The sequence below is a fragment of the Caretta caretta genome, chromosome 11, assembly GCF_965140235.1.
Source record: "Caretta caretta isolate rCarCar2 chromosome 11, rCarCar1.hap1, whole genome shotgun sequence".
Lineage (NCBI taxonomy): Eukaryota > Metazoa > Chordata > Testudines > Cheloniidae > Caretta > Caretta caretta.
Genome location: NC_134216.1, coordinates 40,136,287 through 40,153,836, shown reverse-complemented (window position 1 = coordinate 40,153,836; position 17,550 = coordinate 40,136,287). Strand labels below are relative to the sequence as shown.

Genomic DNA, 17,550 nt, shown 5'->3' with positions numbered 1-17,550 from the left:
GTCTTGCTACATTAATAATGAGCTACTGGACCCTGCTAAAGACATCTGATTGATTCCAATGTCAATCCCAACCATATTTAAAAAAAGGCAGTGACAATAAGGAATTCCAGTATTTCTGTACCTATATTGGCTCATTAGTGGTGTCAGTAGTAATTGAAAGATTGACAAAAATCCAAGATAATTTTTACCTTTCTACTGGGTAAGGACACCAAAAAGCTTGACTTTTGGTGAGAGATGTTTAGTAAATTTCTCTGGGGATCTGTGTGGCTAGGTACCAATTGCATCTTTGGGAAGAGATGTGTCTTCTCATTGACCACCTTTCTGACAAGTAGAAAAATGCTCTAAGATGGTGACTGAAAAGTGTTCAGTGTCCTAGCATGTCTTACAGGCATGTCATGTCAGATGCTTTGATTCTTATGGTGGCATTAGTTGTTTTTCCTCAGTACTCCTACGTTATTCTAAGGCTCAGATCTGTGGAGACCTACTCCTATTTGATGGGGAGAGCCCTTTCAATTTTAAGATGAACGAGGTGCTTCAAAGAATAGAAGACTCCAAAGTATAACAGTCTCGGGAAGTCCTTCCATCAGTCCTGACGAGGGAGAACTCTTTTTGGTATTAGAGACCTTACATGACATTCTGAAATTCCGGCCTCACTTCTGGAAGGTGCAGACTTTGCAGTATCAGAAGAAACAGTGGAAAGTATGTCAGGCAGTGAGCTGATTAATCTTCTTCCACTCTTTTTGTCATCTTTAGGATCAAGCCTTCAGATTTGACACATTGAATGAGAACTGAGAGGTGGTTTTAACTTTGGTTTTTCTCCATTTCCCCTTCTTTTGAGGATCTGTTTAGTCTGTTTCCTTGCAGTTTTGAGTGGAATTACTACAACTCACTGGGTAGTTGAGGTTGTTCAACTTGGATGCATGATGCAGTTCCGCTCCATGCTACTTCCTAACTACCTTCCCTAATTTCTATGATTGGAGACAATGATCTGGAAATCCTGAGTCTTAAACTAGATTCTTTCAAACTGTCTATGGATTCCTTTGTGGTAGTGCACTGAGTGACATATTTTGAGAACCAAGCACTGAGGCAATTGCTAAGATTTTGGGGTGGGAGATGGTCAAGGAGAAGATCTCGTACTAAGTAGTGGTCTCCTGAATGGGAAGTGGTCCTAGCATAAACAATTAATGTTTCAGAGTACCAGATAGATTTCTATAAATAATGGAATGACATATTATTTTAAAAAAAAAAAAATCCAGACACAATTTTAAATGTGATGTTGTGTTGGTAGTTATAAATGGTAAATAAAGAATGCTATTTACTGTTGTTTGACAAATACATTAAAATATGAATATTTCTGTATCTTTTATAAGATAGTAAAATCTATAACTGTATATTATTATTTTTGCAGATTGACTCTAGCAGAATATCATGAACAGGAAGAAATTTTCAAACTTAGATTAGGACATCTTAAAAAGGTATGTGTAGTCATTTGCTCTGTGATTTTTGCTGCTATGCATCAAAGTGCAAAAACTAATACTGTCACAGTGTAAAAAGAGCTTGTTAGAGCTGTCTTACAAAATTGATTACCAGTAAGCAATGAAGAGTTCTGTATATGCTGAATAATGACTTTATTCCTTCCTGTTCCCTAATGTGGCATATTCTGGAGTATTGGAGAGACAGCATGCTTAGCTTCATGAAGTACTGAGTACATTGTATCAGTCTGCACTGACCTCTTGGATCAATGCAAATAATGAAGCAAGCAATTTACAAATACCTAGAAGATAATAAGGTGATAAATAACAGTCAGCATGGATTTGTCAAGAACAAATCATGTCAAACCAACCTGATAGCTTTCTTTGACAGGGTAACACGCCTTGGGGGTGGGGAGGAAGTGGAAGATGTGGTGTATCTTGACTTCAGTAAGGCTTTTGATGCTGTCTCGCATTACCTTCTCATAAACAAACTAGGGAAATATAATCTAGATGGAGCTACTATATGGTGGATGCGTAAATGGTTGGAAAATCGTTCCCAGAAAGTAGTTATAAGTGGTTCACAGTCATGTTGGAAAGGCATAATGAGTGGGGTCCTGCAGGGATTGGTTCTAGGTCCAGTTCTGTTCAATATCTTCATAAATAATTTAGATAATGGCATACAGAGTACACTTACAAAGTTTGCGGATGATACGAAGCTGGGAGGGGTTGCAAGTGCTTTGGAGGATAGGATTAAAATCCAAAATGATCTGGAGAAATGGTGTGAAGTAAATGGGATGATATTCAATAAGGACAAATGGAAAGTACTCCACTTAAGGAGGAACAATGAGTTACACACATATGAAATGGGAAGTGACTGCCTAGGATGGAGTACTGCGGAAAGGGATCTAGGGGTCAGAGTGGATCACAAGCTAAATATGAGTCAACAGTGTAATGCTGTTGCAAAAAAAGCAAGCATCGTTCTGGGATGTATTAGCAGGAGTATTGTAAGTAAGACACAAGAAGTAATTCTTCCGTTCTACTCTATGCTGATTAGGTCTCAATTGGAGTATTGTGTCCAGTTCTGGAAAGATGTGGATGAGTTGGAGAAAGTCCAGAGAAGAGCAACAAAAATGACTAAAGGTCTAGAAAACATGACCTGTGAGGGAAGGTTGAAAAAATTGGGTTTGTGTAGTCTGAAGAAGAGAAGACTGAGAGGAGACATGATAATAGTTTTCAAGTACATAAAAGGTTGTTACAAGGAGGAGGGAGAAATATTTTTCTTCTTAACCTCTGAGGACAGGACAAGAAGCAAGGGGCTGAAATTGCAGCAAGGGTGGTTTAGGTTGGACATTGGGAAAAACTTTCTAAGTGTCAGAGTTGTTAAGCACTGGAATAAATTGCCTAGGGAAGTTGTGGAATCTCCATCATTGGGGATTTTTAAGAGCAGGTTGGACAAACACCTGTCAGGGATGATCTAGATAATACTTAGTCCTGCCTTGAGTGCTGGGGACTGGACTAGATGACCTCTCGAGGTCCCTTCCAGTTCTATGATTCTATAATGTAGGGATATTATTGTTTTCTGGTCACTGAGTGAAGGAAGGTTGACTCAATGGGTAGAGCTTATCAAATGAGACTGGTACGGACAGGGCAACTTTTAATCTTTGTTTGGCATTAATGGTATTTGCTGCATATACATTTTATCAGCTATGTAACAATACATTAAATATGAAATATCAATATACGAAATACTACTGTTATCTTTCTGTAGGCCCCACAGATGAGGTCACTGGGAATTGAGGGGACTCAGCTTCCTGCAGTGAGATGCTCCATACCTCGTTGTCCCTTCCACTAAATCACATTTCTGATCTCTGCTTAGGAAAAGGGCATATTACTCCAGTTCTTAGTTTCAATGCAAGATGCAGTGAATAAGGCTACAATTCCCTCATGGATATTTTTAGTAAAAATCAGGGACAGGTTGCGGGCAATAAACACAGTTTCACGGAAGCCTAAGACTTGTCCCTGACTTTTACTAAAAATACCCCAGAGGGGGGAGCAGGGAAGGACAACAAACAGAGCACTGCTGGGGCTTGTAACTACTTCAGCCCCCTGCTGCAGCTGCAGCCCCATGGGGGTTGACCCAAACCCAGCCGCTGCTCAAGCGGCCCTGGAGACTGCTACTGATCAGTTGTTTTGGCACCATTCCCCCCAGCTGTTCCCAGTGTGTTTTCCTCGGGGCTGACAGCTGCTCCAGCCTTGCCCCAGAAGAAGTCACAGAAGTCCTGGAAAGTCGTGGAATCTGTGACCTCTGTGACAGAATCGTAGCCCTAGCAAAGAATGTTATACACATACTACAATTAGAATGGTTAATGTGAAAAAATTAGAATGGAAATAGCAAGATAGTTGGTAACCAGGCAGTGTTCTATTTGTGCAAATAAAATTTCTTGTCTCTCCCCTCTGGCTGTCTTTGTGTCCAGAATTGCCACATTTCAGCCTGAAGGAAGATTAAGAATTTCTCTTTTGTTTAAAAATGTTTAAACCCAGATTATGCTAACTGATTTGGTGTTACGATGCTTTGTGTGTCACACCTCTGAATGTTACAATCTGTCAAGTTCGTATTGTGTACAGAGGAAACAATGCTGTGGAAATAAATATTTTGTGTTGGCAGTATCCTGTCCATAATTCCAGGTGCGCTGATATGCTTTATTCTTGTTATGAACTTCCTCTGTTAGAATAATTCGTGAATTCAGCCGTTCCTTTAACAATGTGTTTTAAAGTAAAAATGAAAATTGATTTAAGGTCAAATATCTTTGCTGAATATCTTGACTAACCAAGTTGTCAGGGGCATTCAGCACAGAAATAAGTTTTACAAACCATTTATTTTCAATTGTATTTATCATTTGAAAGTGGAAATGATATCTGTCATATTGTGACTAAAGTTGAAGCTCTCTGTGAATCCTCATGATACTTTTTGACTCAGTAAAGATCTGAGAATGCTGTAACATTCTGTAACATAAATACCATGGATAAACTAGGTTGCAATGACAGTTTTGATATTTATGTCACATTCTGGAATAGCTTCAATCAGACAGGAAATGCAAAGGGGGTGTCACAAAGGAAGGAAAGGGGGTTTTTAAAATGTTAAAATACATATCCCCTTTGAAAATTCCCATATAATTTGATTAGTGGAGGCATTAAACACAAAAATTCAGGCTTAGTTATTATTAATTCCTCCTTGGCAGAGTACCGTTAATGGTCTCTCTGATCTGGGTGTCTGATCTACAGTTTCCAATATCACTGTTTTTTTGACATTCATTTCTGTCTTGGCATGGTTACTTTTTTATTTGTTTCTTAAACATTTTTCTTGAAAAATAGAAGAAAATATATTTAGTTTTAATTAATCAGCATAAATGTATTTGACTCTGTTCTTGTGGTTAAAAAGCAAATTGGAAGCACTTACTGTTCTTGGAGCAGGCATGTTTTTAGACTTCATTCTGGGGAGGAAATGCTTTTTGTCAGTCAGTGACTCAGCAACAGTTGAGTAGTTTTAGATAGATTGTTTAAAAAGCATTTAAGGCCCCACTGCTACAAAGGTTTACACACATGCCTAACTTTACTCATGTGAGCAGTTCCTTTGTTAAACAGAGGGACCATTCAAATGGGAAAAGCTAAGCATATGCTTAAAAATTACAAACTATTTTACTTGTAAATAATTCTGTGTTTCGTTTTAGAATCGAGTAATATACCTGGTCTGGTAGTTTGAAGCTAATGCAGCAACACAGGAGAACTAAAATGAAAGCTTAAATCCAATGTATATGTGTCTACTGATCGTTTTCCTTGCAGGTAGACATTTTGAAGTTTCACTAAAATTTCTCCATTTACTTCATATTAAAATTAATTGTAAGTCAAGGATATCGTCAAAATCACCAAAGTGGAACTTACAGTTTAAAACAAAAAAAAAAGTAGATTTTCAGATTTTATTTTTCACACCAAACTCAAGGTTTCTAGACTTTTCTTTGCATTGATTTTATATATACATTATTATATTTACATTTTGTACATTTGAATTCTATATATAAGCAAGTATATGTCCATGTTCACTAATGGCTCAGTTTAAAAATACAGCTAAATTAATCAGTGGCAGAATAAGTGTGTGTGTGTGTCTGTAAAAAGTAATATTAGAAAAATATTTATTTGTAACTCTATAATGTGCTAGATGTCCTTTTTTAGAAAAAATAATCAGTCTCCTTTTTGCTTTTCATTTTATCTTCACTTTTATTGGTTCTTCTCATCTCCTAGTGTTCCCTAGATATGTGTTTCTCTGCCACCATAACTCTTCCTTATTTCCATCTGCATGCCTTCTCCATCTGGTTCTTTGCTGCCTGGTCCTCCTTCCCTTCACTCTCTAAATGCTTTCATGTTGCTCCTTTCTTTGCTCCCCTGGGTGTGGTGCTTACAAATGGTCCTCTTGTTTCCCAGCTCCTCAAGAAATGTCTCTCCTGCTAGATCCTCATGGCTCTTGTTCTTATGTTTTTACATAGCTGGTTCTTCCTTGTTTACAGGTATTCAAAACCTTAGTGTCTGAAGTAACATCTGGAAACTGTGAGACCAGCCAATTCTCTTTGGCCTAACACTGGTCTAATGAACCACATTTTGAGAACCACTGAATTGCATAATATATGAACAGAACTCCAAAAGAGGCAAACAGGATCCCCCCTCCCCGTAGTCTCTGAGAATAACACTGGCAAGAAGAGACAAATAAGGTTTTTTTAAGAATGGGTGTGTGTCAAATTCTTTATAGAAGACTAATGGCTTATGAGAAGCTGCATATCATTTCAGGATATTCACCTGAAAGCTGCCAGGGTGAAGCTAAATATGAAAAAAATGGCTTGTTAACATACAAACAGGAAAATGCAAATAGTATTGTATACTAGGAAAAACCAATACTCCACTTAGTTTTGCCAGCAGAAGAGGTACCTTGCACTAGTCCAACTGCTGAAAATTGGGGATTTGGTCCTTCTTATCATTGAAAATTTATCTTGCAGATAGTTTTTTGTCCTGTCTGTGATGGGGAGGGATTCTTGATTCCATTGGCAGTCTTTTGATTGATCTGTGTCTTAAGACTGTTGGAGATATATTCATTTAATTTATATTCCAGATAGCAACAACATAGATTTGAGTCAATTATGCAGTATAGGTAATACTTCTTTCCTAGGGGGTAATTTTTCTTAGCGGGTATCATCTTAGAGTAATTCCATAATTACTTGCTTTTGTGTATGGATTGATTTCCAGTCCGCTTTGTAATTATAAAGGTTAATCAGAGAGGCAGTTATTCTAGAAGTAAGGTATTATCCATTCTTTCTAAATTACGTTCCAATTAATTTAAACTTTCTAAGCAGAACTATCTAGAGTGGAAACCTAACAAATAGTACAGGGAAAATATGAAAACATTGTCTCTGACATTTTCTGTTGAACAAGCGTAGACCAATTTACCAATAAATTTATTCTAATGTTTCACATTATAAGCTTGTAGTTGCAAAGAGAGGTATTCTATTCCCTTCGTGGGTCATTCCACTGAGGCAAGGCTGTCAACTCTCCCCCCAGTTCATGCAAGTCTAACTCTGTGGAAACAATGGTGCTCAGTAATCTGGCAGAATCACACGTTGTATTGTCACAATTATGAAGTGATATTCACCCAAGAATTCTGAAGGAACTCAAATGTGAAATTGCAGAATTACTAACTGTAGTCTGTAACTTACCATTTAAATCAGCTTCTGTATCAAATGACTGGAAGATAGCTAAATGTGACACAAATTTTTAAAAAGGGCTCCAGAGGTGATCCGGACAATTCCAGGCCAGTAAGCCTGACTTCAGTACCAGGCAAACTGGTTGAAACTATAGTAAAGAACAAAATAGATGAACATAATTTGTTGGGGAAGAGTCAACATGGTTTTTATAAAGGGAAAGTATGCCTCACCAATCTGCTAGAATTCTTTTAGAGGGTCAACAAGCATGTGGACAAGGGGATCCAGTGGATATAGATAGTACTTAGATTTTCAGAAAGCCTTTGACAAGGTCTCTCACCAAAGGCTCTTAAGCAAAGTAAGCTGTCATGGGATAAGAGGGAAGGTCCTCTCATGGACTGGTAACTGGCTAAAAGATAGGAAACAAAGTGTAGGAATAAATGGTCAGTTTTCAGACTGGAGAGAGGTAAATAGTGGTGATCCCCAGGGGTATATACTGGGACCAGTCCTATTCAGCATTCATAAATGATCTGGAAAAAGGGGTAAACAGTGAGGTGGGGAAATTTTCAGATAATACTAAACTACTCAAGATAGTTAAGACCCAGGAAGACTGCAAAGAGCTACAAAAGGATCTCTCAAAACTCGGTGACTGGGCAACAAAATGGCAGATGAAATGCAATGTTGATAAATGCAAAGTAATGCACATTGGAAAACATCCCAACTATACATATAAAATGATGGGGTCTAAATTAGCTGTTACCACTCAAGAAAGAGATCTTGGAGTCATTGTGGTTAGGTCTCTGAAAACATCCACTCAATGTGCAGCGGCAGTCAAAAAGAGCAGAATGTTGGGAATCATTAAGAAAGGAATAGATAATAAGACAAAAAGTATCATGTGTCCTCTATATAAATCCATGGTACGCCCACATCTTGAATACTGTGTACAGATGTGGTCGCCCCATCTCAAAAAAGATATATTGGGTTTGGAAAAGGTTCAGAAAAGGGCAACGAAATGATTAGGGGTATGGAGTGGCTTCCGTATGAGGAGAGATTAGTAAGACTGGGACTTTTCAGCTTGGAAAAGAGACGACTAAGGGGGAATATGATAGAGGTCTATAAAATCATGACTTGTGTGGAGAAAGTAAAAAAGGAGGTGTTAATAGGGGTCACCAAATGAAATTCATAGGCAGCAGGTTTAAAACAAAAGGAAATATTTCTTCACACAACGCACAGTCAACCTGTGGAACTCTTTGCCAGAGGATATTGTGAAGGCCAAGACTGTTATAGGGTTCAAAAAAGAACTAGAAAATTCATGGAGGATAGATCCATCAATGGTTATTAGCCAGGATGGGCAGGGATGGTGTCCCTAGCCTCTGTTTGCCAGAAGTTGGGAATGAGCGACAGCGAATGGATCACTTGATGATTACCTGTTCATTCCCTCTGGGGCACCTGGCATTGGCCACTGTTGGAAGACAGGACACTGGCTAGATGGACCTTTGGTCTGACCCAGTATGGCTTATGAACACAGTATGTCAGTGGTTCTCAAACTTTTGTACCGGTGACCCCTTTCACATAGCAAGCCTCTGAGTGTGACCCCCCCCTTATAAATTAAAAACACATTTTTATATATTTAACACCATTATAAATGCTGGAGGAAATGCAGGGTTTGGGGTGGAGACTGACCACTCCCAATCCCCCCCCAGCCCATGTAATAACCTCATGACCTCCTGAGGGGTCCTGATCCACAGTTTGAGAACCCCTGCAGTATGTCAGTAGATAAAATATAATGTAGACACTGTGCTAAATAACTGTACTGAACATTTCACAATCTTAAAGAAAAAAAATTGTAGGCTGGTACTTTTAATGTCCCATGTTCACCTATTTTTTGAAAATGAATAGTTCATTATCTGCCAGTATTGATTTCCAGGTTTTATGATGATCATTCTCTATTAACATAAACAGGATTTCAGATATCATTTCCCTGTTTTTTTGAGGAGTCCCATTTTAAAAGCACTTCTTACTGCTGCTCAGAAATTCTCAAAATCCTTGACTCCAAGTTTGGCTGTGTTAAATATAACAGCTTTGTTCATACCCAACTCTCGTGCTAGACATTACAACATGTGTGAAAGGTGGAGTAGAGTGCATACCAGTGTGATTTTTGTTTTCATTTTAGGACAAAAATGTAAAAATACTGAAGAATATTTTTTGAATCTACCTTTTTTTGAAAGTAGTAATAAAGTTCTAAACTTTCTGTTCACAGTACTTATTCAGAAATAGTTTGGAAATACCTTAATCTGAGATGTTTCAGAGGCACAGCCGTGTTAGTCTGTATTCGCAAAAAGAAAATGAGTACTTGTGGCAGCTTAAAAATAAATTTGTTAGTCTCTAAGGTGCCACAAGTACTCCTTTTCTTAATCTGAGATGTGTGCAAAATACTACTGGATGGGAACACTAAGAAAGCTAATAAAGAGTGTATTCCATTGACAGCGCAATAGTCATAGTAATAGGATGATGATGCTGGTGCAATGACTTTATATTTCAGTTAAATTTTAAACTTGTTAAACTCATTTTCTACTTGTAGGAAGCATATTTACTGATGCTAGAACATCAGTTATTAATATCTGTCTTTCTGCAAGTTAAGCACCATTAAATTGTGTACTTGTACTATGGGATATAAATCAGTGATACTCAAGAGAGCCACAATAGTGTGAATTCATTGTAGCGTGTGTGTGTGTGTATGAAACAATGAATGTGTGTGTCTGTGTGTGTGTATATATATATATAAAATTCCCAAAGCAAATAAGTTAATAACATAGTGCAAATTGATAACTTAATTTGTTAATAACATAGTAAAAGCATCCTGATTTAATTATTAACCAATCTAAGTTATTAACCAGTCACACAGTGTTTTAATATCATGTGCTGCAAAGAGCTGCATTAAAGAGACACATTAGAGAGCCACTTGTGGCTTGCGAGCCTCCGTCTGAGTATCACTGATATAAATTAATTGTAACTAAAGGATGTTTGAATAGGCAAGTATGGAGAGTACCGATGAGATTTTCAAAGGTGCTTAAATTAGGGGTTTTGCTCCTGATGCACCTACGTGCCTTTGAAAATCCCACCGTAAGTCTTTGACAACATACATTCAGCATTTGTGATCTCGATAACACATAAACGGGAGAACTCTGAAATTACAAAAATATTCTTTGATCAGTGTTACAGATCAAATGCTTAATTAAATAATATTTAGATTATTATGAATATTATTGCCTTGTCTTGCTTTGTTTCACACTTGAGCTTTAAAATATTTTAAAGCATCTTTTCTAAAACTGCACATATCTCAATTTTTTTTTTCACATTATACATCAATTTCAGACCCAGATAATCTCTCTCCCTGGCTGAGGTACAAAACCAGCTGCCACTCGAGTTGAGTAGCATCCCCACAGTACAGGACAAAACTGAACATCCCATTACTTATAGGTTTCATGGAGAGAAGGATTCCTTGAAATTGGCTTAAACCTTATCTCTATGAATTGTTCAGGTATTAAGAGAAAAGCAGTTCAGTTTTCTGGTTCAGCAGCATTTTGTAATGTAATGTTCCTCCATCACTACCAGTATTGATGCCTGGGTAAAAATATCCTTTTCAAACAGTGAGTAAATTGAGCTTTTATAGTTCATTCATTTCATTTGCAGGAAGAAGCCGAAATACAAGCAGAACTCGAACGTTTGGAAAGAGTTAGAAATCTTCACATACGAGAACTCAAAAGAATAAACAATGAAGACAATTCACAGTAAGCCACTAGATTTTAATTTTGCATGTTTATTCTTAAAATAGTAGTTTAATGTAGTTTAAAAACCACCTTCACCAAAATTGAACAGGATATACTATAACTTTTTATTAGGTGTTCTCTCTTTTTATATTTATCTTGCCTTAAATGGACTGTAATTTTACCTAAAAATAATGGTTATAATATAATTTACAAGGCATATGAGGGATTGAGCATGTAGAGCTGAAAATGCAGAAAATCTAAAACTTGCTACATCACGGTTCTGACATAAAGAATAGTTATGAGGGAGTCTAAAGCAACCCACTCATCTGAAAGTAATGCCTGTAGACATGGTGAAATCTTGATGCACTTGTGGAAATTTTATGTTGGTGTAACAATGTATTCAGCTCTATTGCGGTATTGTTCACATATTTATCAAAGCTCCAAAAAGCGCAAAAAAGCAAATGACTTAAGTCAAGTATATATTACTGATACCTATTACAGCATTTGAATTTGTGTGGTAATCGATTGTAAGATAAAACTTGCATCTAGAGTTAACTGTGACTCTATATATTACATAACTGAGTAAAGTGAGCTCCTCTATAATGGTAGAGGATACCAAAAGTTTAATTTTATGTTTACCTATAATGAAACTACATATATGGTTTCAGCACTTCCAAAAGTGTTAAAGTCCACAGTAACGCAAATGGATGAGTTTTTAATCTATAATATTTTTAATGGTTGCCATATGCTGCGAAAAGTGTGGTTGCTGTGAGGCTGTAGCATTAGGGCCATATTTTGCCATTGTTTTGGATTCAAGAAGTAACTGACATTGATGTTTTGCATAAAAACCAATGGCACAACGGTGTCCTTTATTAAAGACAAAAATTTCTAGACATTAGGTGGCTGTCCAATGTGTAGAACTCAGATGCACTGAACATTTGGTTAACTGAAGAAGAAAGCATACTTAAAGAAGCAGGATTAACAAGAAGGAACTTACTGATTCTTGGAGAATGGCAGGTTTTGGCTATCCTATGCAGTAGTACCTGGTATGGTTGCCAATTCTGGTTGGACGAATTCCTGGAGATTTCACCACATGACATAATCTTTCATTAAAGATTAATCTTTAAATCCTGGAGACTTGGCAACCCGAGTACCTGGATAGAAAAGCCCAAACTGTGCTTCCTGTTCTGAAATTGAGAACAGTACCTGTCACACAGGCTCTGTAGGAGTCCATGTACGTCAGTGCTGATTTTCTGCAGTAGATGATTATAAATTCTGTGTTGGAAAATGAAAAACTTCCTATCTTGTGTATGTGTTGGGTGGATGGAAGTACGAGTGTACCATCACTTAAAAAATAGATTGGATCCTCTGTTTCTGGTGCTCCTGGAGGACACTGTGTCCCTAGAGCTATGAAATCAACCTCACTGTTATATATGATACCCTGAATTTGGTTGGTGGTAGGTATAACTATCTGCTTTTAAAGTGTTTTGTTTTTCTTAGACAAAAGTTTTCATGAACATACAAATAAATTTTGATAATGAGAAATGAAACTTTTGATGTTTCATAGATGGCCACAGTAGATAGTAATGTACTTGTTACTTCTAGTAACTACATGTTACTATGGCTATGCCCGAACACATACTTCAACCCACACTTTTATGTAAACATAAAAACCCAGCTACTGGCAAATCCTAACATGCAAGGCCTTACATAAATTCTGCAGAAAACTAAGGAAGCAGTCCCAGATCAGAGAGAGAAAAGTACATAGCAGTGTCTCACCACTATGGCTCCATGTCTAGTTGGCAGCCGGTGTCAAGTGGAGTGCCCCAGGGGTTGGTCCTGGGGCCGGTTTTGTTCAATATCTTCATAAATGATCTGGAAGATGGTGTGGATTGCACTCTCAGCAAATTTACGGATGATACTAAACTAGGAGGAGTGGTAGATATGCTGGAGGGCAGGGATAGGATACAGAGGGACCTAGACAAATTAGAAGATTGGGCCAAAAGAAATCTGATGAGGTTCAATAAGGATAAGTGCAGGGTCCTGCACTTAGGACGGAAGAACCCAATGCACCGCTACAGACTGGGGCCCAAATGGCTAGGCAGCGGTTCTGCGGAAAAGGACCTAGGGGTGACAGTGGACGAGAAGCTGGATATGAGTCAGCAGTGTGCCCTTGTTGCCAAGAAGGCCAATGGCATTTTGGGATGTATAAGTAGGGGCATAGCGAGCAGATCGAGGGACGTGATTGTCCCCCTCTATTCGACATTGGTGAGGCCTCATCTGGAATACTGTGTCCAGTTTTGGGCCCCACACTACAAGAAGGATGTGGATAAATTGGAGAGAGTCCAGTGAAGGGCAACAAAAATGATTAGGGGTCTGGAACACATGACTTATGAGGAGAGGCTGAGGGAACTGGGATTGTTTAGTCTGCAGAAGAGAAGAATGAGGGGGGATTTGTTAGCTGCTTTCAACTACCTGAAAGGGGGTTCCAGAGAGGATGGTTCTAGACTATTCTCAGTGGTAGAAGAGGACAGGACAAGGAGTAATGGTCTCAAGTTGCAGTGGGGGAGGTTTAGGTTGGATATTAGGAAAAACTTTTTCACTAGGAGGGTGGTGAAACACTGGAATGCGTTGCCTAGGGAGGTGGTGGAATCTCCTTCCTTAGAAGTTTTTAAGGTCAGGCTTGACAAAGCCCTGGCTGGGATGATTTAATTGGGGATTGGTCCTGCTTTGAGCAGGGGGTTGGACTAGATGACCTCTTGAGGTCCCTTCCAACCCTGATATTCTATGATTCTATGCTGGAAACAACGTGGTGAGAGGATTCTTAATACACATGTGGTGGGTGCACAATAGCTCCATCTACAACAAATACAAGAATCATACCTACTCGGATTATTCTTATCATGGATCTCTGTCATAACCGCTGTACTCATCTGATCAACAGTTAAAAACAAAATTGCACACTTTATGAAGGAGAAATACACATACCCCATCCCATCTTACAAAGCCTGATGGATTCAGGGAGTTTGTTACAGTATGGGCATGGGTAAACTGAATTTCTCCTATTGGGATCCAGGAAGGACCCCCCTTAGCCTAAGGGGAGGATCCATAGGACCTGGAAACCAAATGATTCCGGGGGACAACTAATGAAATAGCAGGCACAGGAATGCAGTCAAAGGGTCAAATGAAGGGAACCTGATGGGGACACCAAGCAGAGAACCCCGGACAGCGCCCACTGCTCCTCGAAGGCATCAGGGGAGCCAGTGGACGCCACCCAGAGGAACTCTGCCCGGATGCGTGAACGGGCAGAGGATCGGAAATAGGCCCCACAGTCACAGGAGGTCCCATCCTTCAACCTCCTCTCCCTGGTTTTATAGATGGCCATTTTAGCCAGGGCCAGGAGGAGGTTGACTAGGAGGTCCCGTGACTTTGTGGGGCCAAAGATAGGGAGTGTGTAGATGAGGAGGTGAGGGGAAAAGTGCAGCCAAAAACGTAACAGGATATCTAAGAGGAGCCAGAATAGGGGCTGCAAGTTGGTGCACTCCAGGTAAACGTGCGCCAGGGTCTCCCTCAACCTCAGAAGGGGCAGGTGCCCGGGACGGGGGTAAACCGCACCAAGTACATGTTTGTGCTCACGGCCCTGTGAAGGAGCCGCCAACTGATATCCCCAGCGGGCCTTGGGACTAGGGTGGAATATAGGCTGGCCCACCTGGGCTCCTCACCCTCTAGAGGTGGCAAGAGGTCCCGTCACTTTGTGTCGGGGTGGGACGCAAGGGTAAGGAAGTAAAGGGTGTGGAGCATGAGCATGTATAGCTGTTTCCCTGGCACAGTCTGAAAACGAACCAGCTGCAAATTGTGCAGCCGGCTCACATTGAAGGGACTAGGGGGAAGCCAGTCGGGTCTATGGGGCAGGGGCCCAATGAAAAGGTCTGGAGGGCCTGGGGTGGAAGGTGGGCAGGGCATGCCCTCTCGCAGGACCCGGTCAAGGTAGGCCTGAGGAGCGGGTGATAAGGTGGCCCTCACCTCCTGAAGTACGCACCAGGGAGTATGAGGCCTGGAGAGCCCCATGCGCTGTGCAAGCATCAGGGGATCCAGCCAGTCTCCCTGGTCGTAGGCCAGGAGGTCTCCCGACTCTGGTGACTTCTGCCAGGACCAACCTTTGGCGCACCGAGGGGGACTCTGCCACCTGCACACGGAGCTGGGGGTTGTGTAGCAGGGGCTCCGTGAGGAGATCTGCCCCCTTGGTGGCTGCCACGGACCTGGTAGCTGAGAACAGTTTCCAGGTCCGGAGTAGGTCCTGGTAGAACACCGGCAGCCGAGAGAGTTCTTGCGGAAGACCTCTTGGATGGAGATAAAGGAGCTGCCGGTCATATTGGAGCCCTTGGAAGCGGCGCAGAAAGGCGTGTGCCAGTACTCTCCATGCCAGACTATCTGAACTATAAAAGAGCCTCTGTAGGGTCTGCATAGGCACTTCAGGCCCTGCCCTCCCTCCTCCAGGGGCAGGTGGAGGACCCCGCAGAGACCCAGTGCGCTTCTGGCCAAAAGAACTCCAGAATCGCCATCTGGAAGTTGGCCAGCAAACCCAGGGCCGGGACTAGGGTGTTGAGCCGGTACCAGAGCATGGACAGGACTAGTAGATTAAGCACCAGTGCCCTCCCTCGAAGGGAGAGGCACCGAAATAGTATTGTCCATTTCTGCAGCCGCTCTGTCACCCTGGCCTCTAAACCATACCAGTTTGTCGGCGGAGACTGATGCGTAGCAGAAAGGTAAATGCCAACATAGAGCGGCAGACCCGCGCTCCACCAAATGGCCTGAAGCTCGGATGGGAGGGAGCTCACCTGTTACCCGTCCCTGACCACCAGGCCAGAGCTCTTGACCCAGTTGACCCAGGTGGAGGAGGCTGCCAAGTAGACGGCCTGGCAAGCCTCCACCCGTGCCAAGTTGCCTGGGTCCTGGACCACGAGGAGCACGTTGTTGGCTCTTGCAGCACCAACCCTGTCAACCTCCGACAGAGGAGACAAAGGAAGGGCTTGATTGCCAGAGCGTACAGCTGGCCCGAGAGGGGGCACCCCTGCCGTACTCCCCGCCCGAAGCTGACCAACTCAGTCAGGGTCCAGTTGAGTCTGACCAGACACCCTGCGGAGGCGTAAAGCACTGGAGAAAACGCGCAAACTGGGGTCTGAAGCCTAACGCTCGCGGTGTCCAGGAGATACCCATGGCCCACCCTGCTGAACACCTTCTCCTGATCCAGGGACAACTGGTCCTTTCTCCTAGGCACAACTGACTTTGTCCTTGGCACAAAGACTAGGACTACTTTACCCTTGTTAGTTCTGAGTGGGTGGGAAGAGGTCTACAGTAGAAGATGGCTAAGCCCCACAACCTGAGAATGTTAGTGGGAAATGAACAGATTCAAAAAGGCTGATGATTTGCACATGTGACTATTAAGAACAGGACACTATAAAAAATATTAAAGCATTGCCACAATTCATTGTTGAAGAAACATATTACAATAATATACAATGCTACAGATGTAAATTTCGGAAATCCCACATATTGGCCAAAAGGTAATCAAATCATTCCCATTCTCCCGTCAGCCTTGGGGCAGCAGGGACATGCTTTGTCTGGGCCAGCAGGAGAAAGAAAACCCTTGGCCCCTTTAAGAACTTGTACTTGAGCCCTCCTCTCCTTATGGACACTTAGCCTCTTTATGGGCTTATGAAGGAGCTCTGTGGCTCATTGGTTGGACAGAAGAGTGCAGCATAAGCCTATGTCTCCCTTGCATCCAAAGGGAGGAATTATAAATCCTGCCCTGGGATGCCATCCTGTGCTGAGAAGGAAAGCTTCCCCTCTCTCCTTCTGGGATTAGAGTAAGAATAGATTTTGGGGCCTTGCTGGTGGGTAACACTAGTTTTGGGGCTGGGAAGGAACGAAATTTTCCCTCAGTGAAGTTTGGCTTGGACAAAGTACATTTTTCAACTTCCTCTCAGCAGCCCAGGGACCTGAAGGGTGGGATAGGTTGTAAAAATTAATTTTATTGCAGCTTGATAGGTGTGCAGTGCAGGTAATTGTTCCAAAGTGGTCCACTTCCCTGGTGCACTGGAATTGGAAGTGGATTAAGAGAAGGCATCTTGTAAAGAAAGTGGAGAATGAGGTTGGTGCTCCTAATGTCTGGCATAATAAGGACATAGCCCCCTCTTCTCCACTTCCTTTACCCTTGTTTGAGGGAAGGGTGGTAGGGTCCCAGCATGTTTATGGGGTGGGGGCTGTTGGTATGGGTAGAACAGGTTATCAAGAAAGGGTGGCCTGTCCTGGACAAGTTACTGCCAAATAGGTCCAAGGTGGGTTACTTAAAGTTGCAGCCTAATTAAACCACCTTCCTGGTGTCTTGTCTTCCTGTAGTATATTGGACATGGGACAAAGGCTAAACTGAGGGATGGGGGAAGGAAAAAGGAATGTTAGGAAATATTTTGGGTTTGTTTTTCTTTTGAAAACAAAACTGGAACTAGTGATGTAAAATGCAAATAGAAAATAAAATTTGTGTTGTCACTGATCCAATAAAATTTGAAA

General features: G+C 41.2%; 1 protein-coding gene across 2 annotated transcripts in view; it reads left to right on the top strand.

The window, feature by feature from the left end:
* TLK1 (tousled like kinase 1) overlaps positions 1-17,550 on the top strand; it is a 129,549-nt gene that overhangs the window by 90,558 nt on the left and 21,441 nt on the right. For both annotated transcript variants that reach the window (XM_048869419.2, XM_048869420.2), the window contains exons 12-13: positions 1,409-1,475; positions 10,907-11,004. In XM_048869419.2, the coding sequence (XP_048725376.1) occupies positions 1,409-1,475; positions 10,907-11,004 (165 nt within the window). The remainder of the gene's footprint in view (positions 1-1,408; positions 1,476-10,906; positions 11,005-17,550) is intronic.